This window comes from Lacerta agilis, chromosome 2 (assembly GCF_009819535.1).
Source record: "Lacerta agilis isolate rLacAgi1 chromosome 2, rLacAgi1.pri, whole genome shotgun sequence".
Lineage (NCBI taxonomy): Eukaryota > Metazoa > Chordata > Lepidosauria > Squamata > Lacertidae > Lacerta > Lacerta agilis.
Window position 1 is genome coordinate 117,616,347 of NC_046313.1, and position 26,112 is coordinate 117,642,458.

Below are 26,112 nucleotides of genomic sequence, written 5' to 3' on the forward strand. Positions count from 1 at the left end.
ATTAATTTTCCAGAACATCACTTCCCTACATTCTTGAAAAAGAATATTCTAAGAATCAGATGCTATCTTTAGTTTTTGCTGTCAGGTGCTCCTTTGTGTTCAGATCAGATCTCAGCACAATAATGTAGCATTTGGGAATAAAGATGCAGCCCAGAAGTCCAGCACTGGAAGCCAAGATGGAGAAGACCTGAACGGCTACCATATATTTCCCCTTTGTGCTCAGGTAGGTGGGCACAAAGGACACCCAAACACTGCAGAAGACCAGCATGCTGAAGGTGATCAGCTTGGCTTCATTGAAGGACCCAGGCAGATTCCTGGCTAGGAAAGCCACCATGAAGCAGATGGCAGCCAGGAAGCCCATGTAGCCGAGGGCAGAATAAAACATGGCAACAGACCCTTCATTGCACTGCAGGATAATCTCTCCAGGCTGGGAGTGCATGTCAGAGTCTGGGAATGGTGGCGAGATCCCCAGCCACATCATGCAGATGACAACTTGGACACTGGAACAGGAAATGACAATGGAGTTGGCCAGACTCTTCCCCAGCCATCTCCTCACTGTGTTCCCTGGCTTGGTGGCCAGGAAGGCCAGAACTACAGTGATGGTTTTTGCCAACACACAAGAAACAGCAACAGAGAAGATGATGCTGAAGGCCGTTTGTCGGATAAGGCAGGTCCCTTTCCTTGGCCTCCCAATGAACAGGAAGGAGGACAAAAAGGAAAGCAGGAGGGAGACAAGGAGGATGTAGGAGAGGTCCCGGTTGTTGGCTTTGACTATGGGAGTTTCGTTGTATTTAATGAAGATTCCTAAAACAAAGCTTGTGGTTAAGGACCCCAGTAGGGCAAGTGAAATTAGGACAACCCCCAGATATTCTTCATAGGCTAGGAAGGTGATAATCTTGAACACACATTGATCTTGGTCCATGTTTGGATGCTGATTATCTGGGCATTTTTTGCAATGGTCTGCATCTGCGTGAGAGAGAGTGAGAAAGAGTAATGTCTACTTCACTGGATTCGGCCAAGCCCTGAGCAGTATTCAGCCTCTTGGGAGAGATTCAGTTGTAGACCCAGTCAGTCTGAGATAGCCACTAATCACTACAGGTATTTAATTAGGTTTTTCTGAACATTAGCTCTATCCTTGAAGAAATCTGGAACAAATTCCAGGGCTAGAGATCCCTAGCTTAACCTCTGGCAGGATGGGCAGATTGGAGCCACCAATACCAGGGCCAGAAGGAGGATCAGGGGTCTGTGCAGACACGCCCATAACAATCTCCCTCCTTAAGGTAGAGGTAAAGCGTTCATCTCGCTTCAGGCCGAGGGAGCTGGTGTTTGTCCACAAACAGCTTTCTGGGTCTTGTGGCCAACATGACTAAACCGCTTCTGGTGCAAAGGGACACCATGACAATTGCCAGAGCACACGGAAATGCTGTTTACCTTCCCGCTGCAGTGACACCTATCCATCTACTTGCACTGGTGTGCTTTCGAACTGCTAGGATGGTAGAAGTTGAGACAGAGAAACAAGACCTCAGCCCGCCATGTTGTTTTGAACTGCCGACATTATGATAAGCAAGCACCAGAGTCTCCATGATTTAGACCTCCCTCCTTTACATTTGATCAAAGGTATTTTTTGGAGTAAGGATGAGTAGTTGGAATAAGGAGTAGGATATGGGTGGGCAGGCGTTTAGTGATTGATATGATTATATCCTGCTTTCCCAATCAGTTTAATAGATAGATAGATGATAGATAGATAGATAGATAGATAGATAGATAGATAGATAGATAGATAGATAGATAGATAGATGATCCATTTTAGAACAATATCGTAAACTATAATCATCAAAACAAATTGATGATGCTGATAATGATGATGATGATGATGATGATGAGAATAATAATAATAATATGAATCACACAGTTCACTCCCAGTCATGAAGCAATAATTTGAATCACCCAGTTCACTCCCACACATGAAGCATACCAGCCTTATCCTTCCCAGAAATGCTTTTGAAACATTCCTGACTGAACCCTTCTCTCTTCCCCAAGGCCAGCCTTTCCTTTGGAGTCACCCACCTTCCTGAGTGGAGATGGTCCCTTCTGCACAGGGAAGACACTCATAACAGCAAAGAGGCTTCCCTTCCTGAATCACCTTGACGGATCCAGGGCGACAGCTTTCCACACACCTGGAAGTAGGAAGGGTCTAGGCACAAAGACAAAGAGTGATAATGAGAGTTGTTGTTTGAGGCATAGTATGTTGTCATCTGCTACAACATTTGCCATCACTGTCTATTAAATGTCTATTAAATGAATTATTCATGATTAAATTCAGGGGGGGAAACAAAGCACCTCCATAAAAAAATTTCTGTATATGGGCCATGAGCTATTCACAACACAGTTTAGCAGGAACCCTCTTTTGACACCCAGCTGACCCAGAGGAGCTGTAGGAACTATGTTGAACGACAGCCCAATGCTGGAGTTGACAGGCAACTGAGGGAAGCAGCCCACAGAATAGGGAGCACTTATTAGAGCTTAAAGAAAAGACAGAAAAATGATAGGCACGATTCCCCCATCTCCACCACCTTATTGAGCCACCTGGGCCACACAATGGCCTCCTGGTCGATGGAGTTCTTCAGGTGTAGGGTTCCCTGTCTGTTGATACTCCCAAACCCGATCTTGAGGACAGACTTATTGGGAAACACCACCCAGTTCACAATGTCCAAGTCAGCTGCCAGCTCCCCGTTCTCATCCAAATACACTCTGTCCATGGAAGAATTGTAGAACAGGGTGTTTCCGAGTAAAGGGTGGAGCTGGAACAGAAGAAAAGATGAGAGCATTTAGAATACAGGAAAGCATAGTCCCCTGATTTGCTAGCCCAGGAATGGAAAGTGAGCGAGGTCCCAGCTAAAGAGGATTGGCAACTTAAGTGGACAGAAAATGCAGATCTTGCAGATTTAACATACAGAATAAGAGAGCAAGAAGAACATACATTGAAAGAAGAGTGGAAAGCATTTATTGAATATATGGAAAATAACTGTATACAGCTGAAAACGCTGGCAGCATTAAGATAAATTCAACTGCGTAAATAATGTTTGATGGATGTAAAAGTGGAAAACTGATTTGAATGGTTATAGTAAGATATGCAGGTATGTATGACATGTAAAATGAACAATGGCCGGAATAGAAGGGTAGTCATTGGATATTTTAGAGTTTGTAAAATGATTATTTGGAATTGGCAGATTGAAAAATTAATAAAAATTATCTAATAATAATAATAATAATAATAATAATAATAATAATGGAAAACATACTGAAAATCCACTACCTCTTTGCTTAGGGCTGGTTGCAGACTCAAATAGTAATGGAGGGGTCTTGTCCATTTTGATTCATACTATTTTCTCTCCCATACACATCCTAATCTTAAATTCAGTTCTACACATTTCTGATGCATTTTTTTAAATAATAAAAAACTCAGAATTCTTCAGTATTTCTATGTGATTTTCTCCTAGTAAACATGTTTTTGAAGGATGCTGCCCACTTGGATTGTTTCGGAAAGAGTGAATTAGGTTCGTTTTTCCTTTCAAGGCAAACTGAATGAAATCTCTAATCTGGGCTCCAGCAGGGAAAGGCAGGAGTTTGGTGGAGGGAGCAGAGTCAAGCGGGTGTCAAAGGAACAGAGGTTAGAGACAGCCTGATCAATGTCATCTCCCCTGCCAAAAATAATTCCAAAGGAGAATGGGGCACATGGGGGCAGTTACTTGGAGGGCTGTGCAATGGGCAGCTCCCGACCTTTATCAACTGCTTGCCAAATTTAAGCTCACTGCTACATCCCACATTTTTTGGTGATGAGAAGCTCTCTCTGTTCTAAAGAAGGGATTCTCAAAGTTTTCCAGATTCTAATCCCAAGAAAATGGAAATCTAGGTGTTAAGTAGAATTGGTTTAATTTAAACAGAAATGAAAAAATGTATATGTATTAAGGACGGTTTAAAATGGAAAATGGCTAATGTGTTTTGCAAACCTTGAGGTTTTTCCATAGCAGTTTTTTTTTCAAAAGGGCTTTGGGCTCTTGCTGAGATTAAGATTAACTAACTGGTTGTTTTTCTCTGCCAGCTAACATGTGAGTGTTGTAACCATAGATCATGTGATGAAGGTATTGGATTGCAATATCTCCTTTTTGAAGGGAGTTGCCTTTTTGTCTTTGGCTCCGAAACTCAATGGAGTCAATATGTAATTGAAGCTCTTCTGAAGGTAAAGGAAGCAGCTTGGAGGCTGTAAGACAGGAGAGAGAGAGAGAGAGAGAGAGAGAGAGAGAGAGAGAGAATGAGAGAGAGAGAGATGCCGAGCCTGTGCTGGATAGCACAAGATATGATGTCTATAGCCAGTGTGGTGTAGTGGTTAAGAGCGGCAGACTCCTAATCTGGGGAACCGGGTTCGCATCTCCGCTCCTCTACATGCAGCTGCTGGGTGACCTTGGGCTAGTCACACTTCTCTGAAGTCTCTCAGCCCCACTCACCTAACAGAGTGTTTGTTGTGGGGGAGGAAGGGGAAGGAGAATGTTAGCCGCTTTGAGACTCCTTAGGGTAGTGATAAAGCGGGATATCAAATCCAAACTCCTCTTCTTCTTCTATTTGATGTTTTCATTCTGTTATGAAGCATTCTCTGAGTAGAGATCGAATAATATTTCTATGGGCCTGGACAATAATTCATTTCCAAAAGGAAATGAATGCTTCCAGTTCTTAGGCAACCAATCGTTTCCAACAGCACAATATTTAATATCTGCAACACTACAATCGATTGTCATGCTCAATTGAGATGTCTATGAAGGGAAAGAAAATACCTGCCATGGCTGTAGCCTTTGAAGTCCCATTCTCTGGGTTGCCCTCTGCTTAGATCTAGATGAATATGCAACATTTAAGGCATTTGCCATGACTTGGACAGTGTTGTAGATCCTGTAGCTGTCTAGAGAGAGGATTCTTTCCAGATCGTCTTGGGGAAGCCTCTCCAGTTTCTCTCTCTCTCTGCATCTTGTCCAGCCTTTCACTGAGAATGCATGCTTTGAATAGGAACAATTAAAAGCACCCTCCCAAAACTTCTTAATACCAAAGAAAAAGGGTAGAAAATCACCGCCTTTTGCCCTTTTGCTTGTCTTAGTAAAGAAGGAAAATATACCATGGATGTATTGGAAAGACATGTCATTATACATCAGCTCCATGGAGACATCCCAAATAACTGTTGTGATGAAGATTTTCCCAACAATGGATTTAATCACAATGTCAAACATCTGTTGTATAATGAGTAGTCCATTGATGAAAGAAGTCATTTCCCCATAGTAAACAAATACATGCACTTGCCTCCACTTGTGGAATAGAGGAATATCCATTTTTACCGCATTTGTCTTCAGTCCATAGATGCTTTGTGAGATGACAACACAGACACCGCTCTTGATGAGCACTGGCGTCAAGCTCTTCAGGAACCTCTCTCCATTGTTGGTGTCTGGTGCAATGAGACCAATCAACGTCCATCTGAAGTGCTGGAGCAGCTTGACAATCCCTGGGTACAGGGCTTCTTCTTTGGGGACCATCCGGTAGAAAAAAGGGAAATGCCTCTTATCATTCAGAACATCAGAGACAAAAGCATAAGTGACCTGGGAAGAGAAGGAAGATGTGTATCTTGTTCTACCCTCTATACTCCTGTTGTTCTTTGTTTGCGCATTCACTTCGAGTGCGTATTTGTTGCTGATGAAGCCTAATTATGGCGAAACAAGGACTGTAATCCGGGTAACCTTGTCCTTCTTTGTTTGACATTTTCTTCGTGGCAACTTCACCTGTATCTTTTGAAGTGGCAAAACTACAGTGTCATCACCAGCCTCTACAACCGGCATCATGCTCCACAATATCTATCACACCCCTCTGTGGCAACGTTCATGTTGCAGACTGGCAAGACTATAATTGTTACATCTATGCTTGATTTTTGTCTGCCTTGGGACCTTGATCTATATTATGTGGCTCTCATGATCTCATGATACTTATGGACACATGTTGATGTCATATATTTACAGTTGAATAGTTGTACCCATCTATTATTATGTTTGACTTCTATATTATATCTTTTTATATGTACAATTGATGAAAATTGAGATTACTTTAGCAGCCAGTTACGATCTTTGTGTGTTTGAGTTCAGGTCAAAGCCTAAATATTTCTAACCCCAACATGGGAATGAGTAGGGCTTAGGAAGGAGGAAGGTCTATTGCAAGGACTCTTTGGTGGGAACAGTGATTTCCTTGAAGGCTTCTGGGTAATGCCTTTTTTAAAAATAAAAAAGATGCCCCTCATTAATCTCTAAAAGGAAGAATACATACAGATACTTCCTAGTTTTGTGTGTCTTAGGTAATATGCAACAAGAAGCCACAGGCCTAGTCAGCAAAAAACAAGATGGGCATTTAAATTACTTCATCAAGGGAGACCTCTTCAAAGTCAGGACACAAGAAATCCTTTTCCCAATATCGAATAGTGTGTTCAGCCATAGAATGGCAAAATCTGTCTCACAATCTGGTTAGAATTATTTGAGAGTGTCAAGAAGCATATAGATAGGGATGATCTTGATATAGTGTACTTGATCTTTCAAAAAAGCTTTTGACAAGGTAACTCACCAAAACCTCACAGATACGCTCATGGAGTCTGAACCGGAGATAAAATGGAAAATAAAACAGCCGATATCATAATGCTATTATACCTCTCTCCATTCCTACCTGTGGGATTTTATAGACGCCCAACACATTTGAAATCTGGATGGAGTTTTGAGAGTCCGACCCTTCGAGAACAGCCAGTAAGTTCGTCTGTTTCCCACAGCTGTAGTTTGGAAAGTTCAGCTGCCCAATTGACAGCATGTCTAGCAAAGCATCATATGTTACCCTTTCATCAAAAAAGTTCTCATGGATGCTGTAGCCCAGGGTGATGTTGGGTAACAGCTTTTGATTCTGGTTGATCTCTTGAATGGCAAACAAGAAGGAGAGGAGCTGCCAGTACTTTGTGGTTCCTTTCCTGGGAAAAAAAATTATATATATGCCAGCACTGTAACATTCCCCTGTCCCCTTTATGGTTGTCTGTTTTAATTTTGCATTTGCATTTGCTTATTTATTGCAAGCTGCTTGGAGGACCTCTTGTTAAAAGGACAGCATGGAAATCTCACAAACAAACAAAAGACCCCTTAAACAACACCCAAAATTACTTCCCCAATCTTACAACAGCTTAAAACTGTTGCTGCTGTTATTCCCATTTTTTCACCCTTCTTATTAAGATGTTTTCCACTGTTTGTTATGATGTGTGTGACTAGTATAGGGCAATATATAATTTCTAATAATAATAATAACGCCAGGGGTTTGTTTAAAGGGGGACCTAAGACCATGATTAAAAGAACCAGAAAGCACTATCATGATTCCTCTTTGAGAAAGTAGATATTTTCCCCTGTATAATAAACTTAAAGCAAAAAGACACCCTTATCCTACCATCGTTCACAGAAGAACCCTGCAGAATCAGCCCACTGAGAACCCAATTATCCACAAATTTTTCTGCCAGTGGGATCTTCATATGTTCTTAAAGGCAGGTAGCAGATAATGAGAAAGGCCCCAGAATGTAACTGGAGATGAGTTGGATCTCATGGAAATGGTAGCAAGTCAAGCACCAGTAACTCTATCCCCACAAAACATCTTACCAACGAAAGCTAGTGGAAGGAGTCCTGTTGAAGATATGAGTATGAGGCATAGTATTTGTGGCAGAGATGACCCCACTGAGGAGGTGGTCTCCTGGCCTGAAATAATTATGTGAATCTATCTTGTCCCTTTCCAAAGACAAGAGGCATTTTGTCTGCAGTTTCCAACAGTCCCCATAAGGCAGTAGAAGCAGTAGAACGAAGACCATCTTTTGCCTCCCAGGAACAAGCACCTCCTTTATGAGTGCTCCCTTACAAAGAATTGGAAGCCTTTTGTTGTGGTGCTTGCAAGATGCAATAGCTTTCTTCTTACTAACGGAGCCCTGCAAAGGGATCACATCTGAAGTGGAGAGAAGTCAAGCCAACCTCATTCTGGTACAGTTATCATCTGTCCTAAATCCCAGCCGACCCAAGTTTTCGGTGGCTCAGGAGGCATATATCTATCTGCCAGACCTTTCTGCCTCAGATCCTTAACATCACGTTTAGTGGACTCAAATGTGATCTTTAGAAGCAAAAAAAACAACAACCCCACACACTATCATTTTGATAATTATATGGAGAAGCAGTAGCACCTTTGCAAGTTCCTAAACTCTTTGTACAGCTCCACCTGCAACTGGAGGGCTGGAGAAAAACATATTTGCGAAAACTCCAAAATCTGGCTCCAGTTTGTGAGATGCAAATGCCAAAGACTGGGGGAAAAGGCCAGGATTAAGATTTAGAATTAACCTGAATTATCATACATGAGCTCTGACAGAATCCTGTTGCCGGCTGGCATTGGTTTTCTGGTTCTTTTAACAAATCCCCCCCCCAGCTCAGGATAGGGGTACTCTGATGAATTTGAGAGGTGAAAAGGGGAACTCAAATTTTGTGTAAAGACAGAGGCGATTCAGCAGATTTTTTTTTGTAGGTTTATTCTTTAGTTTTTGTTCTTGATTTTATTATATAGTTTTTGGTCTTATCCTGTATTTTTATGCTGTGAATCACCCTGAGATCATCGGGTGAAGGGCAGTGTACAAATTTAATAAAGAAACAGACAAACAAACACTTGGACTTCCAAAAAAGCTTTCAACAAGCTGCCTCCTGAGTAAGCTTAGTAGTCATGGAATGAGAGAAGCGGTCCTCTTTTGGATCAGGGATGGAAGTTGCAGCAAGCAGAGAATAGTGGATAGTCCTTCAAATGGGGGTGCATGGTGCCACATGTTCTTGACCAAAAGCTCGCCAGGACAATCTGGCCAACATCGTTTTGCACCAACTAGAGATTCTGCACCAGACTCAAGGGCAGCCCCAGAAAGAGTGCATTGCAGTAGTCCAGCTCCAAGTTTTCCAATGCTCCAGTGGTCAGGCTATTCCTGTTCACAAACTGCCATAGAGAACACATGGGTCTCTAGTGACAGAGGTGTATCCAAGAGTACCCCCAAACTATGCACTTGCTCCGTTAGAGGAAGTTCAATTCCATCTAGAAGTGGGAATCATCCGAAGAGCCTACTAATTGTTTGTCAAGCTCCTGTGTTCCTGTCACTCCCTAAGTGATGAAAAACAGCACAACATTGGGTCCAAATAAACCACAACTCTGTTGATTACAGATGTGAATGGTTTGGCATAGGCATTGCGTATAGCCATTTATTCCACCCCAGTCCATCTGCTGGGTGTGCATCTAAGAGTAATCCACACCTGCCCCCCCCATGAGCTACATCAAGTAGGGGTAGCCACTGAGGGGTCCCTGTTGTTGGAGCTCTATAGCCCTAGCTCTAGCCAGATGGGCAGGGTATAAATAAATAAATTATTATTATTATTATTATTATTATTATTATTATTATTATTATTATTATTATTATTATTATTACCGTAACATATAATTCCTCCTTCATGGATCACTGCATTGTCGTGGCGAAGGGGCTTCAATAACTCAGGGAAGCTATGAGCTATGCCATGCAGGGCCACCCAAGATGGACAAGTCATAGTGGAGAGTTTTGACTAAACGTGATCCACCTGGAGCAGGAACCAGCAAGCTACTCCAGTATCCCTGCCAAGAAAACTCAATGGACAAAGACAACAGGCATATAAAAGTTATGACGCTGGAAGATGAGACCCTCAGGTCGGAAGGCGTCCAACATGCTACTGAGGAAGAGCAGAGGACAAGTACAAGTAGATTCAGAGCTGATGAAGCGGCTGGGCCAAAGCCGAAAGGTCGCTCAGTTGCGGATATGCCTGGAAGCGAAAGGAAAGTCCAATGCTGTAAAGAAAAATATTGCATAGGGACTTGGAATGTAAAAATCATGAACCTTGGTAAGCTGGATGTGGTAAAAAATGAGATGGCAAGAATAAACATTGACATCCTGGGCATCAGTGAACTAAAATGGACGGGAATGGGCGAATTCAGTTCGGATGACTATCATATCTACAACTGTGGGCAAGAATCCTGTAAAAGAAATGGAGTGGCCCTCATAGTCAACAAAAGAGTGACAAAAGCTGTACTGGGATGCAATTTCAAAAATGATAGAATGATCTCGATACGAATCCAAGGCAGACCTTTTAAAATCACAGTAATCCAAGTTTGTGCACCAACTACCGGTGCTGAAGAAACTGAAATTGACCAATTCTATGAAGACTTACAACACCTTAGAGAAATGACACCAAAGAAGGATGTTCTTCTCATTATAGGGGATTGGAATGCTAAAGTAGGGAGTCAAGAGATAAAAGGAACAACTGGCAAGTTTGGCCTTGGAGTTCAAAATGAAGCAATCTAAATACAATCTAAATCAAATCCCTTATGAATACACAGTGGAAGTGATGAAAAGGTTTAAGGATTTAGATTTGGTGAATGGAGTGCCTGAAGAACTGTGGATGGAGCTCGTAAGATTATACAGGAGGCAGCAACAAAAACCATCCCAATGAAAAGGAAATGCAAGAAAGCAAAGTGGCTGTCCAATGAGGCCTTACAAATAGCGGGGGAGAGAAGGCAAGCAAAATGCGAGGGAGATAGTGAAAGATACAGGAAACTGAATGCAGATTAAAAAAAAAAAAGCAAGGAGAGATAAGAGGGCCTTCTTAAATAGAGGAAAACAACAGAATGGGAAAAACCAGAGATCTGTTCAAGAAAATTGGAGATATGAAGGAAACATGTCGTCCAAAGATTACCATAATAAAGGACAAAAGTGGGAAGGACCTAACAGAAGCAGAAGACATCAAGAAGAGGTGGCAAGAATACACAGAGGAATTATACCAGAAAGATATGGAGGTCTCATACACCCCAGATAATGTGGTTGCTGACCTTGAGCCAGACATCCTGGAGAGTGAAGCCAAATGGGCCTTAGAAAGCACTGCTAATAACAAGGCTAGTGGAAGTGATGATATTCCAGCTGAATTATTTAAAATTTTAAAGGATGATGCTGTTAAGGTGCTGCACTCAATATGCCAGCAAGTTTGGAAAACTCAGCAGTGGCCAGAGGACTGCAGAAGATCAGTCTACATCCCAATCCCAAAGAAGGGCAGTGCCAAAGAATGCTCCAACTACTGCACAATTGCACTCATTTCACACGCTAGCAAGGTTATGCTAAAAATTCTACAAGGCAGGCTTAAGCAGTATGTGGACCGAGAACTCCCAGAAGTGCAAGCTGGATTTCGAAGGGGCAGAGGAACCAAAGACCAAATTGCGAACATGCGCTGGATTATGGAGAAAGCTAGAGAGTTCCAGAAAAACATCTATTTCTGCTTCATAGACTATGCAAAAGCATTTGACTGTGTCGATCACAGCAAACTATGGCAAGTTCTTAAAGAAATGGGAGTGCCGGATCACCTCATTTGTCTCCTGAGAAATCTCTATGTAGGACAATAAGCTACAGTTAGAACTGGATATGGAATAACCGATTGGTTCAAAATTGGGAAAGGAGTACGACAAGGCTGTATATTGTCTCCCTGCTTATTTAACTTATATGCAGAATTCATCATGCGGAAGGCTGGGCTGGATGAATCCCAAACCGGAATTAAGATTGCCGGAAAAAATATCAACAACCTCAGATACGCTGATGATACAACCTTGATGGCAGATGGTGAGGAGGAATTAAAGAACCTTTTAATGAGGGTGAAAGAGGAGAGCGCAAAATTTGAAGCTCAACATCAAAAAAACAACCACACCTAGAATACTGTGTCCAGTTCTCTTTTTTCCAGATATTTTATTTATTTACATATTTGTAAGAAAGTTACTAGATTCCTGCGAATCTCTGGACTTCCCACCTTCCCTTCCATGGGTTCTATTGTTAATCCTTTTCTACTGCATCTCTATTTTAATAATCCAAATTTTTATAATTCCAGTGTCCAGCTGTGGGCCGGTCCACCGTTCCTCAGACCATGTGGTGGGCGGGGCTATTTTTTTTTGGGGGGGGGTGAACAAATTCCTATGCCCCACAAATAACACAGAGATGCATTTTAAATAAAAGCACACATTCTACTCATGTAAAAACACGCTGATTCCCGGACTGTCTGTGGGCCGGATTTAGAAGGTGATTGGGCCGCATCTGGCCCACGGGCCTTATGTTGCCTACCCCTAGATGATCCATGGGGTCCCATCCAACTCTTATGATTCAGCCCTGTTTAGGAAAGTTTTTAATGTCTGGTGTTTTATTAATTAATTTATCATCATCATCATCATCATCATCATCATCAATTCTGTGTGGTTTGGTGCAAACATGTTTCTCTCCACTTGTGCAAACTCTGATTGGAGCCACAGAGTCCAGGTTGTCACAGAGATCCCCCCCCGTAATTATCAAAATCACTGTGATTTATTCTCGCTCTCCGCAACACTCCATGGTTGTGTCCCTCCCTTCGCGTCCAACAGCTACAAAGAGCAGAATCAAGTCACATCTCGAACAGAGCCCCAGGGAAATAGGTGCAAAGTTGGTGCATAAAGGGGTTGTTTGCCACTGAGAGCCTAGGTGGAGATTTAGGGTAGCTGCAGGACAGCAAACTCTGTTGGAGTGAGAAGAGAGCTGCAGCTCAGTGGTAGAGCATCTGCTTTGCATGCAGAAGGTCGCAGGTTGAATCCCTGGCATTTCCAGGTATGTCTGGGGCGAGACCCTCTGCCTGAAAGCCCGGAGAGCTAACTGCCAGTCAGAATAGGCAATACTGATGTAAATGAGCAGATTTGGTAGAAGGCATTGTTCCATGTTCCTGTTCCTTCCATCATACACTTGGTCTCTGAATTTCCAGCTGGGCTCCTCCCTGAGTGAAGGCCCTGCAATTGAGGGCAGTCTCAGGGGAGGTAGCAGGCAGAGCCAAAATGATTATCCTCATTCTGCTGCTCCTGCTAATGCCCCATGATGTCTTCGGGGCAGCAAAGGTAAAATGCCCCTTGAATCTGATCCCAGATGAAAACGAAGCTGTGAATTACTACATGCCAGGAGACCACCTCATTGGCGGAGTCCTGTCTCCAAAAAGGGGTTTCTTTGAACCATTCCTGTTTTCCAAACCTCCATTGTCTAAGACTAAAGCGTAAGTCCTGGAATGAGTGTTTTGAATAAATTCTTTTATGCAACTGACAGATGGGAAAGTATTTATTTATTTATTTATTTATTCTTTTCTTTTCTTTTCTTTTCTTTCCCCTCCTTTTTAAGCTTTTCCTTCAACTTCAGTGCCCTCTGCTCTGGGCCATTGTTGGGGTTCAAGGATCACATACACATTAGGGGGCTGGAGGATTGATGGAAGGACCCTGAGTGAGAGGCAGGGAAGATCTCCCAGGGTGAGAGAGAGACTGGGAGAAGAAGGAAATCTCCCAGTTGAGAGCCCACTTTCTGTTAATGACAAGGGTTAAGAGCTACCTTTGAGAGAGGACTCTATGTGTTAATTTAGATTCATTTCTTTATGCTTGCTTTTGCCACTTTAATGCTCATTCATCCATTTTGGGTGAATCATTTGCAGAGTGTCCGTAACAAGGTACTGGCATGTCTTCTCCTTCCTGATTGCCATTTTTGAGATCAACCAGAACCCCAAGTTCTTACCCAACGTGACCCTGGGATACAGCTTCTATGAGAACCTTTTCAATGAGAGAATCACTTCCGATGCCATGCTAGACCTGCTTGCAGGTGGCGAAAGCAGCAACATCCCAAACTACCAGTGTGGGAAACACAATAACCTTCTGGCTGTTCTTGAAGGGGCCAATTCTGACATCTCCAGACAGATTTCAACCATGTCGGGCATGTACAAAATCCCACAGGTATCAGCTCTCTGAGTGAATCAAGAATGAGCCACTGGGCTCTTCTTGAAGCCCATTCCCAAGATTCAACCATAACAAAGGGTGTCCCCCCAAACTTGGGGATGGATTAAATCTCCCTTTATAGAGATAAAACAGAAAAGATGCAAACTAAAAACCTGAGGTGTATCTTTTCGGGATGATTGTATTTTCTGTCATTTGTAAAACTTTTTAAAACTGCATTTTAAATCATCGTAATCTGGGACCTTCGGGCGAAGGGCAGGTGAATCACTGTTATCATAATGACCCCTGTCTTTTCCTCTTTCCTCATTAGGTCAGTTATGGCTTTGCTCGTGATGACAAAACCCAGTTCCCTTTTGTCTACCGGATGTTCCAAAACGAAGAAGCCCAGTGCCTGGGGATTGTCAAACTGCTCCTGCATTTCGGGTGGACGTGGGTCGGCCTCTTTACCCCAGACAGTGACAATGGAGAAAGGTTCAGGAGGGCTTTGACATCTCAGCTCATCGGGAACAACATCTGCGTTGCCTTCTCCAAAAGGCCGTATGAAACATGGTTCCAGAGTGACCCTCCAGACATGTGGAGACGAGTCAATGTATTTGTTTGCTATGCGGACTCTGGCTTTGCTTTTGGTCCTGTTGTCATGGTGCAACAAATCCTGGAAGAGAAGCTGACAACAGCTGCAGGGAAAGTCTGGATCACCACAGCTGTACAGGACATCAACCTGATCTTGTATTATGGTTTTGCCTTGTTCCGGCACATTCTCGGCTCGTTCTCATTCACAAAGACAAGCAAGCAGGTGAAGCATGGCTTCTACGAACCATATTCCTCCTTTCTCGAGTCACTTTGGAAGAGAGCATTTGACTGTTCCTACTGCAAGCACAAGTTGTCTGTGAAAGGCTGGACAAGATGCACAGTGCATGAGAAAATGGATCTCCTGCCGCAAAGTGAGCGTGAAAGAATCCTGTCCCAGGACAGCTACAGGAACTACAACATTGTCCAGGTCCTGGCACATGCTTTGAATGCTGTTTATTCACAGAGATCCAAGCACAAGATCTCAGGGGATGGCGATAGGTTGGAACTTCAAAGGCTGCATCCATGGCAGGTAGGGATGGAAATGTCCATTTCAGTTTCTTCCCTTTACCACAATCCTGAATTCATTCCTCCAGGTTTCTGAGCAATTTCTGAGTTACTTTTGTTGGTTTGTTTTTTAAAACCCTCACAAAAATTCTTCTGCACTTGAGTGAAAATTTATGCATGCATCTTTGACCCATGTACACACCTTTGCAAGCCATTTTTCCTAACAAAAATGTGGCATAAATACTCTTTAAAAACCATCCAAGTTGGTGGACATGGCTGCTTCTTGTGGGAGAGAGTTCCACATTTTAACTATGCACTGCATGAATAAGTACTTTGTTTTATCTCTTTTTGCAGGACATGTCCTCTTTTTCATGGGTAGAGTCATCATAGCGATCCATAGTTAAAAGTAGAAGTTGTCAAATGTGTCCTCTTTTTTGCCCTTCAAAATATGTCAGCCCCAGAGCTCACAGGGAACAAGGCTGAGATATTGTGTTGAACCAAAGGTAAACTGTTCCTGAAGCTCTCTTTGCAAATGCCATCTTGGTATTCAAGACAATCCCACAATTAATTGGTAGTTGCTGTAGCAGTGAGCTCCTTTATGCATATATTTTCTTGCTTTGATATAAGCTAATTGGCTTGCTTTGATGTGATCCTTACCTGTGGGCTTGGGGTGCTGGGCTCTGAGCCCAGAAAGGGAAACTATCTGCAAGATGTGGCTATTTGCCACCTATGCCCTCATCTGGTCAGGCGAAGTGATGGGAAGTACTGGTCAAAGTGACATTTGCCGCTTTGTGGATAGTCAATGTTTGCTTGGGCGCCGGCAAGCCATCTCCTTGCGGTTATGTACATGCTAAGTCTATAAAGGTTGAGAGACCCGAAAGGCTGATTTGCTGCAACTCTACACCTTTCTTTTCATAAAGCACTAGAATTGATGGCTCTGGCATTTTTGACATCTTTCCTTGGTATCACTGCACCCAACCACTCCCAGGAGCCCTCCTTTGGGCCTGTTCTTTGGGAGAGTTATCTGTGTCCAGTTCTGGGCACTACAGTTCAAGAAGGATACTGACAAGCTGGAACGTGTCCAGAAGAGGGCAACCAAAATGGTCAAAGGCCTGGAAACAATGCCTTATGAGGAACAGCTTAGGGACCTGGGTATGTTTAGGGGTGATATGATAGCCATGTTCAAATATATACAAGGATGTCATATAGAGGAGGGAGAAAGGTTGTTTTCTGCTGCTCCAGAGAAGGGGACATGGGGAAATGGATTCAAACTACAAGAAAGAAGATTCCACCTAAACATTAGGAAGAACTTCCTGACAGTAAGAGCTGTCCAACAGTGGAATTTGCTGCCAAGGAGTGTGGTGGAGTCTCCTTCTTTGGAGGTCTTTAAGCGGAGGCTTGACAGCCATCTGTCAGGAATGCTTTGATGGTGTTTCCTGCTTGGCAGGGGGTTGGACTGGATGGCCCTTGTGGTCTCTTCCAACTCTAGGATTCTATGATTTTATGAACACTGTTTCTGAATGTCTTCCAAATGCTGGCGTTTCCTCTATCATTCTAGTTTATCGCTTTCTTAAGAGAAGCCCACCTTGCTAATAATACTTCTGTCGATTGGAAGGAGGAGCCGGCAGCCGACTTCGACATCATAAATTGGGTGCGGTTTCCCAACAAATCTCACGGAAGAGTGAAAGTTGGGAGCATCGGAGGACAGCATTCCCAACAATTCACCATCAACCCAGGCGCTGTGGAGTGGCCCTTGCCATTTAACAAGGTAGAGGAAACGGCTTGTTTTTATTTTGTCCATTTGCTGTCTCTAACACGCACTCACAACTGTTAAGTTAAAGCGCTTTGTGCACAGCCAAGTATATGGAGCCTTTGGCCGGAACGCCATGAAAGTGGCAGATAGATCGTGAAAGGGCCCTTGGCAAGAGGCAAGGAACTGGAGAGTCCACAGTGTGAGAGACTGGGGGAGGAAAGCAAATCTCCCAGGTGAGAGCTGGGAGCAGCAGTCATTTTCTGTGGTGGTGGTAGGATTGAGAACTAGTTTTGTACATGCACTTTGTGTCAGGAAATTGTCCTACACACGAGTAGAACCTTGGCAGAGACACATGCCCAACTGGCATGTGGGAGATTGTTCAGGAGCTTCAGAAGCATTCCTGAGCCCGAACATCACAGCGACCAATGCCATAAGACATCAGCACACTTAGTGATTCGCAGAGGTTTGCGCAGTTGCGTAACAGAACTCAGCAACTCAGCTAATCTACTTTATTTACATATAAACACACACAGAGCACTTCATCATGGCTCCCTCTCCCTCTAGCATCAGGCAGCAAAGAGAAAGAACCAAGGACAACCGTCCCACTTCAGGGAACACAGTAAGACAAACATCCTGTCTTCCGTCACATCCCATTCCTGTGGAATCAAAACACACACAGTCATGTGATAGACAACAATCCCATGACTGCACACGGGGAATGAATCTCCAACAGTTTGTACACTGTTTCTGCGCCTTACATATGATGCCGCTGGTTTACCCCCTCCCTTAATCTTCAGAGGGCTGTTGTTATTAGGAAGCCATTATGCAATATAGTTGCCCCTGAGACAATAATATGGCCCATCTGCTTCAGTATCCTGTTCTCCCAGTGGCCTACCACCGTGTGGGAAGCCTACAGGCAGGACCTGAGCATAACAGACTTCTGCCCCCCCTGCAATTCCCAACAACTGGCATGATTCAGAGGCACATTGCCGCAGGCAGTGGAGGCAGAACGTAGCCTTGTACTCAATGAATTTGTCCAACCCTCCATCCAAGTTGATGACCATCACTGCCTCCTGTATCTGAAGAAGTGTGCAAGCACACGAAAGCTCACGCCAAGAACAAATTTAGTTGGTCTCTAAGGTGCTACTGGAAGGAATTTTTTAAATTTTTTATTTTGTTTTGACTATGGCAGACCAACACGGCTACCTACCTGTAACTGCTTCCTGTGGTTCCAGTTACAGGTGGGTAGCCGTGTTGGTCTGCCATAGTTGAAACAAAATAAAAAAAATCTTTCCAGTAGCACCTTAGAGACCAACTGAGTTTGTTCTTGGTATGAGCTTTCGTGTGCATCTGAAGAAGTATCTGAAGAAGTGTGCATGCACATGAAAGCTCATACCAAGAACAAACTCAGTTGGTCTCTAAGGTGCTACTGGAAAGAATTTTTTATTTTGCTTCCTGTGGGAGAGAGTGCCAAAGTTTAACTATGCGTGAGGAAAACCCCTTACGGGTTTCACAGCCATGTGATTGTAATGTACAGTATATTCTACAAAAAAAGAGAGGTTAGGCAAACCCCATTGGGTGCTTTCCAGCCTCTAGGATTCGTTCCCATGTTCCTAATGTCCCCCCCCTTTCTTTCAGACTGTGCCCCATTCCAGGTGCACTGAGAGCTGTCGCCCTGGATACGCCAAAGAGATACAGGACAGGAAGCCCATTTGCTGCTACTCTTGTGCTCCGTGTGTGGAAGGGACCATCTCCACTCAAGAAGGTGAGCGACTCAGAAGGAAAGATGTTCTTGGGTTAGAACATTGTCTCTGCTTTGGTACTTTCAATACCCATCGTCAATAGCATGAAGTTGGGCACCTAATTAGGCTCACCAGTTTCCCCCATTGGAACGAGCTTTCTGGTCAAATCGTGCAAGATATTCAGCTTTCTATTTTTCTCGATAAACCTTAACAACAACAACAAGAAGAGTTTGGATTTGATATCCCGCCTTTCACTACCCGAAGGAGTCTCAAAGCGGCTGACATTCTCCTTTCCCTTCCTCCCCCACAACAAACACTCTGTGAGGTGAGTTGGGCTGAGAGACTTCAGAGAAGTGTGACTAGCCCAAGGTCACCCAGCAGCTGCATGTGGAGGAGCTGAGACGCGAACCCGGTTCCCCAGATTATGATTCTACTACTCTTAACCATAGAAAGTAGTTTTCTTGGGTGTTACAGTGGATTGAATGAAGCGATATTGTGTGTGTGTGTGTGTGTGTGTGTGTGTATCATATACTGTGATTTTGCTGTGATTTAGTGTTAGCCGCCCTGAGCCCGGTTTTTGGCTGGGAAGGGCGGGGTATAATAATAATAATAATAATAATAATAATAATAATAATAATAATAAATATCTGGATCCTATGTTTCCATCTTTCTCTTTTAACTTCTCTGTGTTTTATTTATTTATTTTTGGTTTCTCTATTCCTTCCTTCCGCTCTTTTTGTGTTTGAATTGCATCAAACACAGCTGTCTCGCCAGAGTGGTACATGCGCTAGTTATCTCCCGCTTGGACTACTGCAATGCGCTCTACGTGGGGCTAACTTTGAAGGTGACCCGGAAACTGCAATTAATCCAGAATGTGGCAGCTGGACTGGTGACTGGGAGTGGCCGCCGGGACCACATAACACCGGTCCTGAGAGACCTACATTGGCTCCCAGTACGTTTCCAAGCACAATTCAAAGTGTTGGTGCTGACCTTGAAAGCCCTAAATGGCCTCGGTCCTGTATACCTGAAGGAGCGTCTCCACCCCCACCGTTCAGCCCGGACACTGAGGTCCAGTGCCAAGGGCCTTCTGGCGGTTCCTTCACTGCGAGAAGCAAAGCTACAGGGAACCAGGCAGAGGGCCTACTTGGTAGTGGCACCCGCCCTGTGGAACGCCCTCCCATCAGAAGTCAAGGGAATAAACAACTACTTGACATTCAGAAAATACCTGAAGGCAGCCCTGTTTAGGGAAGTTTTTAATCTGTGACATTTTAATGTATTTTAATATTTGTTGGAAGCCACCCAGAGTGGCTTGGGGGACCTAGCCAGATGGGCAGGGCACTAATAATAATAATAATAATAATAATAATAATAATAATAGCAACAACAACAATCTAGGTAAAAGTCTTGGTTTGGTTTTTTAAAGGTGGGGGGGATATTAAGTTTTGCATTGTTCTCTATAAACCTTCATAAAATTTATTTATTTTTTAAAATAAAAGTCGTGCCCACTTGCAAAGGTTACTGGGCCAAAAGAGCCTTCTGAAGAACTGAAGATCAGCTGATGAGGAAGAGCTGCATGTGCCTCTGATGAGTGGGACCTCCAATCCCAGTAAAGGACACTTTGCAGGCCCTTTGTGAAAAGCTCGGACCGGTGCTTTGAAGTCCCAAATATCACTTGATTGTTAGGGGTTCTAAGTGCAGCATCAGCCAATGTCACTAAGTCATCCTGTGATTGTCAAGTTGGTCACCCCTCCCATTTGTCAAATCTGGCTGATGGGGAGTATAGGGGGGGGGGAAGGCCACGGGGAAGGGCTTAATATTATTTATACATACATACATACATACATACATACCCCATTCTGGGTGGCTACCGGCATATATAAAAACATTAAACCTTAAAAAGCTTCCCTATACTGGGCTGCCTTCAGATATTTCCTAAATGTTATATAATTAATCATCTCCTTGACATCTGATGGGAGGGCATTCCATAGGGTGGGTGCCACTACCGACAAGGCTCACTGCCTGGTTCACCACAAGATCATCTGGGTTGCCTACAGAAGGCTCCACGTTCAGTCAATGCCATCTCCACTTAGGGGTGTGCGATACCCTTGTCTGAAATCCCGGAAAGCCGCGGCGAGCAAGAATAGACAATACAGGGTTGACTGTATTGCCTAACAATGGTGATGATGTCACAACGGACAATGGCAACCCCTCCTCGTTGCTGCTGCTTCAGTTCTAAGCATTGGCGCTGGTGGTAGAAAAATCACTTTTTTATTTTTCAGATGCAGACCATTGCAAGAAATGCCCAGAAAATCAGCACCCAAACAAGGACAGAAGTCAATGTGTGCCCAAGATTATCACCTTCCTGGCCTATGTAGAATCCTTGGGGATTCTCCTGACTTCCTTTGCCCTCTTACTGTCCTTGACCACAGAGATTGTGTTAGGAATCTTCATCAAATACCTTGACACTCCCCTAGTCAAAGCCAACAACAGGGACCTCTCCTATATCCTCCTTGTCTCCCTCCTGCTTTCCTTCTTGTCCTCCTTCCTCTTCATTGGCCAGCCAAGAAAAGCGACCTGCGTTCTCCAACAAGCAGCCTTCAGCGTCATCTTCTCGGTTGCCGTCTCTTCCGTCTTGGCAAAAACCATCACTGTGGTTCTGGCCTTCCTGGCCACCAAACCAGGGAACAGAGTGAGGAGATGGCTGGGGAAGAGTCTGGCCAACTCCATTGTCATTTCCAGTTCCTGTGTCCAAGTTGTCATCTGCATGATCTGGCTGAGGATCTCACCACCATTCCCAGACTCTGACATGCAGTCTCAGCCTGGAGAGATCATCCTGCAGTGCAATGAAGGGTCTGTTGCCATGTTTTATGGTGCCCTGGGCTACATGGGCTTCCTGTCTGCCATCTGCTTCATGGTAGCTTTCCTAGCCAGGAAGCTTCCAGGATCCTTCAACGAAGCCAAGCTGATCACCTTCAGCATGCTGGTCTTCTGCAGTGTTTGGGTCTCCTTTGTGCCCACCTACTTGAGCACCAAGGGGAAATACATGGCAGCCGTGCAGGTCTTCTCCATCTTGGCCTCCTGTGCTGGGCTCCTGGGCTGTATCTTCATGCCCAAGTGCTACATTATTGTACTGAAGCCTCATCTGAACACAAAGGAGCATCTCACAATGAAGACAAAAGCTTCTATCTGATCTTTCCACTAGCGTTAGGGAAATAAGGCCGATAAGCAATTTACAGAGAATGTGAGAATAGCAATTTAAGAAAACCACGCTTGAGGATATGTGTAATCGGATTCCTTAAGCTGCTACACACAGCCTTGGGAGAGGCTGGTCATCATACTCTGTCTATAGAAGTCCACTGTAGCATTCATGTATTTGAACCCGCAGCCACACATTTTAGAGAACTCAATATTTTAGTTACAGGAAGTAATATTTTAGTGTGGCAGCAGCTACATTTTGGAACTTCTTGCCAACTGATATCAGGCAGATCCCTTCACTGTACTGTTTTCAGCTCCTACTAAAAACATTTTTCTTTAGAGGAGACTACCCAGATGTACAGAAAGTTGGTGGAAGATTTAATCTGTTTTTAATTTACTGTTATATTAACTTCTTGAAAGTCTTACATTATGGGTATTAATTTTTCTTGTTGATAATTTTCTTGTTCTGTCTTTTTCGCAAATAGCTTTGAGGAGGTTTTTTTTTTTAACAACCATGTGGTGTATCTGTTTTATGAAATAAATAAATATTAAATTATAAAACTGTTGTTGTTAAATTTACATCCCACTCTTCCTCCCAAAGGACCCCAGGATAGCAGATGCATAAGTGAGAAAACCATTAAAAACTTTTTGACTTAACTTAGTTTTTGCTCTTGCTACTTTTTCTGGTATAGATAGATAGCCAGCTAGAAAGACAGAATTTACTGTAGTTATATTTCTTTGTCATTCTGGGAGCTGACACAAAGGCAGCCTTGAGATTTTTAAATAAATAAAACACAAGAATGCAGACAATAGTTTTATTTATTTCCTTTTAGAAAACCTTGTAACTCCCCTGCATTCAGTGGAAATTCTAGATTGCATCGATTATTCCTGCATTGCAAGGGGGTTGGACTAGATGCCCCTTGGGTCCCTTCCAACTCCCAAATTCCATGATTCTGTGTTTGCTGATATATTTCATTGTTTAAAAGAATACTGGTAGTTTTATTCCATTCAAGGGACTACAGTCATTACATAACTTTAGGTGTCAAACAAAAACATTCATCTTCCTCTAGGTCTATGGATAATTAAATAATCTATGACTTTTAAACTGTGTGCATGGGGGTATTGTTTTTGTATTTTATTGTTGTTGTTGTTGTTCAGTCGTTCAGTCATGTCCGACTCTTCGTGACCCCATGGACCAGAGCACGTCAGGCACGCCTATCCTTCACTGCCTCCCGCAGTTTGGCCAAACTCATGTTAGTAGCTTCGAGAACACTGTCCAACCATCTCATCCTCTGTCGTCCCCTTCTCCTTGTGCCCTCCATCTTTCCCAACATCAGGGTCTTTTCCAGGGAGTCTTCTCTTCTCATGAGGTGGCCAAAGTACTGGAGCCTCAACTTCAGGATCTGCCCTTCCAGTGAGCACTCAGGGCTGATTTCTTTAAGGATGGATAAGTTTGATCTTCTTGCAGTCCATGGGACTCTCAAGAGTCTCCTCCAGAACCATAATTCAAAAACAGCTTACACAATTACACAAAAAAACCCAAAACATGCCAAACAGAGCAGAAAAAGTGAAAAAGAAGGTTTGGATTTGATATCCCGCTTTATCACTACCCTAAGGAGTCTCAAAGCAGCTAAGTAACTCTTAGCCTTCTCTCTTCATGTAACTTGTTGGAACTGGTTCCATGGGGTGGAAGGGATGCCCCTGCCCCTTCTGCTACAGACAACAGTAGGACTTAACTGCCCTGTTCTGCCCTGTTGCTCCCCAGCCAGGGCTAAGACCGCTCGGCCCAGTCGTTCGGTCTTCCGCCTTCCCACCAAAGGAAACATCACCAGCACCCATATAGCAAAATGTATACATTTCATCATAAAGACGATCTCCCTAAGCTGGTTTGTCCCGAGGAAGGACATGGTGGATTTGCAAGGACAAGAATGGCACAGGGGTTGCCTGTTGCAATGATCCGCGAGACAAAACAACCTTAGTCTGTAGCAGCAAAAGCGAAAGGGTAGGCCTCACTGGGGCACACTGAAGACTTATGGTGGCGCAAGTTATCAAAACCTGTATGCCCTTAGGCTACCAGAATAGACTCGACAGGGGCCAATAAATCAAGACTGAATTGTGGTAAGGTGGAAGTACTAGGGGAGGGTAATGGTTCCCATGTCCAGAAATTAGGGATGCATCCTGTTCTGGGAGGGGTTGCACTCCTACTGAAAGACTGGATTCATAGTTTGGTTGTACTCCTGGACTCCACCTCAATATTGGAAGCTCAAATGGCTTCTGTGGCTAGAACTGCTTATGCTGAGTTTAGACTAGCTCACCAGTTATGGCCTGGTTCCTGGACTCGGATTGTCTGTACTCTTGTCGTCCAGGCTTTACTGACCTCCCCCTCGCCTACTGCAATACGATCTGTGTAGGGCTGCCCTTGAAGACAGCCTGGAGGCTGCAGATAGGAACTGAATAATATTTCCGTTTCTGCAAGGTTATAATACAGCATCTAAAGCCCTAAATTGTGTGGGATCCAAGTAGGTGAAAGAGCTGGGCCCATGTTCCTTTATGGGTAAGACAGGATGGGTGAACCTCATAAAACCTTTCCTGCAAGTTCCTGTCTGTTTGCTATTTTGTTTTACCTTGTCCAGTTTGCTTCCTTGTATCCTTCCTGAATTGTGACTTTACTTTGGGAAGAAGATTCCATTGCCTGTGTAGGTCTACACTACAGAAGGTGATAATTAAATTTTGCTGATAACATGAGATTAGTCGAAACAAAATAGAAAATTCTTTCCAGTAGCACCTTAGAGACCAACTGAGTTTGTTCTTGGTATGAGCTTTCGTTATCTGAAGAAGTGTGCATGCACACGATAGCTCATACCAAGAACAAACTCAGTTGGTCTCTAAGGTGCTACTGGAAAGAATTTTCTATTTTGTTTCGACTATGGCAGACCAACATGGCTACCCACCTGTAACATGAGATTAGTGTTTGAAAGGGACACGGGTGGCGCTGTGGTCTAAACCACTGAGCCTCTTGGGCTTGCTGATCAGAAGGTCAGTGGTCTGAATCCCCGCGACGGGGTGAGCTCCCACTGCTCTGTCTCAGCTCCTGCCAACCTAGCAGTTTGAAAGCATGCTAGCGCAAGTAGATAAATAGGTACTGCTGCGGTGGGAAGGTAAACGGCGTTTCCATGTGCTCTGGCACTCGTCCTGGTGTCCCATTGTGCCAGAATCGGTTTAGTTCTGCTGGCTACATGATATGGAAAGCTGTCTGCGGACAAATGCCAGCTCTCTCGGCCTGAAACTCTATGATTCTATGAAAACCGAGATGAGCGCCACACCCCATAGTCGAATTTGACTGGACTTAACCACCCAGGGGTCCTTTACCTTTTTTAGTGTGCTGATCTTAATACTTTAGGTATTAAAAGGGGAGGATATTTACTCACCACCTTTCCAAGTCATGTTTAAGTGGACTAGTACCAGGATTAAAGTGTGTCATAATCGGGCTCTCTTTTTATACCGAGTTATGCCAATCTTGGGACGCGGGTGGCGCTGTGGGTTAAACCACAGAACTTAGGGATTGCTGATCAGAAGTTCAGCGGTTCGAATCCCCGCGACGGGGTGAGCTCCCGCTGCTCAGTCCCAGCTCCTGCCCACCTAGCAGCTCGAAAGCACGTCAAAAGTGCAAGTAGATAAATAGGTACCGCTCCGGCGGGAAGGTAAACGGCGTTTCCGTGTGCTGCTCTGCTTCGCTAGAAGCGGCTTTGTCATGCTGGCCACATGACCCGGAAGCTGTATGCCGGCTCCCTTGGCCAGTAACGCAAGATGAGAGCCGCAACCCCAGAGTCAGACACGACTGGACCTAATGGTCAGGGGTCCCTTTACCTTTACGCCAACCTCACTGATGCCATCATCTACAGCAATGAATGCCATAAAAAGATCAGCTTATAGCGCCACTTATTTATGGGCCTCCTTTGGGGGCATCTGGTTGCTCACAGTGAAAACAGGATGCTGATCTAGATGGGCCACTGGCCTGACCCAATTGCAGGGAGTTTATGATGTCTGAAAGCCAAGCCTTATGAGGAACGGTTGAAGGAGTTGGGCATGCTTAGCCTGGAAAAGAGGAGACTGAGAGGAGATAGGATAGCCATCTTCAAATATCTCCAGGGTGTCACACGGAAGAGGGAACGTGCTTCTTATCTCCTGCTGTGGAGAGTAGGACTCAAACCAATGGCTTTAAGTTATAAGGAAGAAGATTCCAACTAAACATCAGGAAGAACTTTCTGACAGTAAGAGCTGTTCAGCAGTGAAACGGACTTCCTTGGGAGGTTGTGGACTTTCTTTCCTTGGAGGTTTTTAAGCAGAGGCTGGATGGCCATCTGTCACGGATGCTTTAGCCGAGATTCCTGCATTGCAGGGGGTTGGACCAGATGACCCTTGGGGGTCCCTTCCAACTCT

General features: G+C 44.0%; 2 protein-coding genes across 2 annotated transcripts; one reads left to right on the forward strand and one right to left on the reverse strand.

The window, feature by feature from the left end:
- Nucleotides 1–44: 44 nt before the first annotated feature.
- Nucleotides 45–5,647, reverse strand: LOC117042212 (vomeronasal type-2 receptor 26-like). The gene is made up of 3 exons (XM_033141740.1): nt 4,830–5,647; nt 2,068–2,194; nt 45–966 (listed from the first exon to the last, which is right to left on the reverse strand). Exons 1-3 carry the CDS (start codon nt 5,571–5,573, stop codon nt 56–58), a joined length of 1,782 nt encoding a protein of 593 aa, XP_032997631.1. The 5' UTR covers nt 5,574–5,647; the 3' UTR covers nt 45–55.
- Nucleotides 5,648–12,975: 7,328 nt separating this feature from the next.
- On the forward strand, nt 12,976–22,163 carry LOC117042582 (vomeronasal type-2 receptor 26-like). The gene is made up of 7 exons (XM_033142122.1): nt 12,976–13,187; nt 13,614–13,908; nt 14,219–15,007; nt 16,541–16,750; nt 18,374–18,500; nt 20,907–21,166; nt 22,158–22,163. The coding sequence occupies exons 1-7, from the start codon at nt 12,976–12,978 to the stop codon at nt 22,161–22,163; spliced, it is 1,899 nt and encodes a 632-aa protein (XP_032998013.1).
- The last annotated feature ends 3,949 nt before the right edge of the window (nt 22,164–26,112 follow it).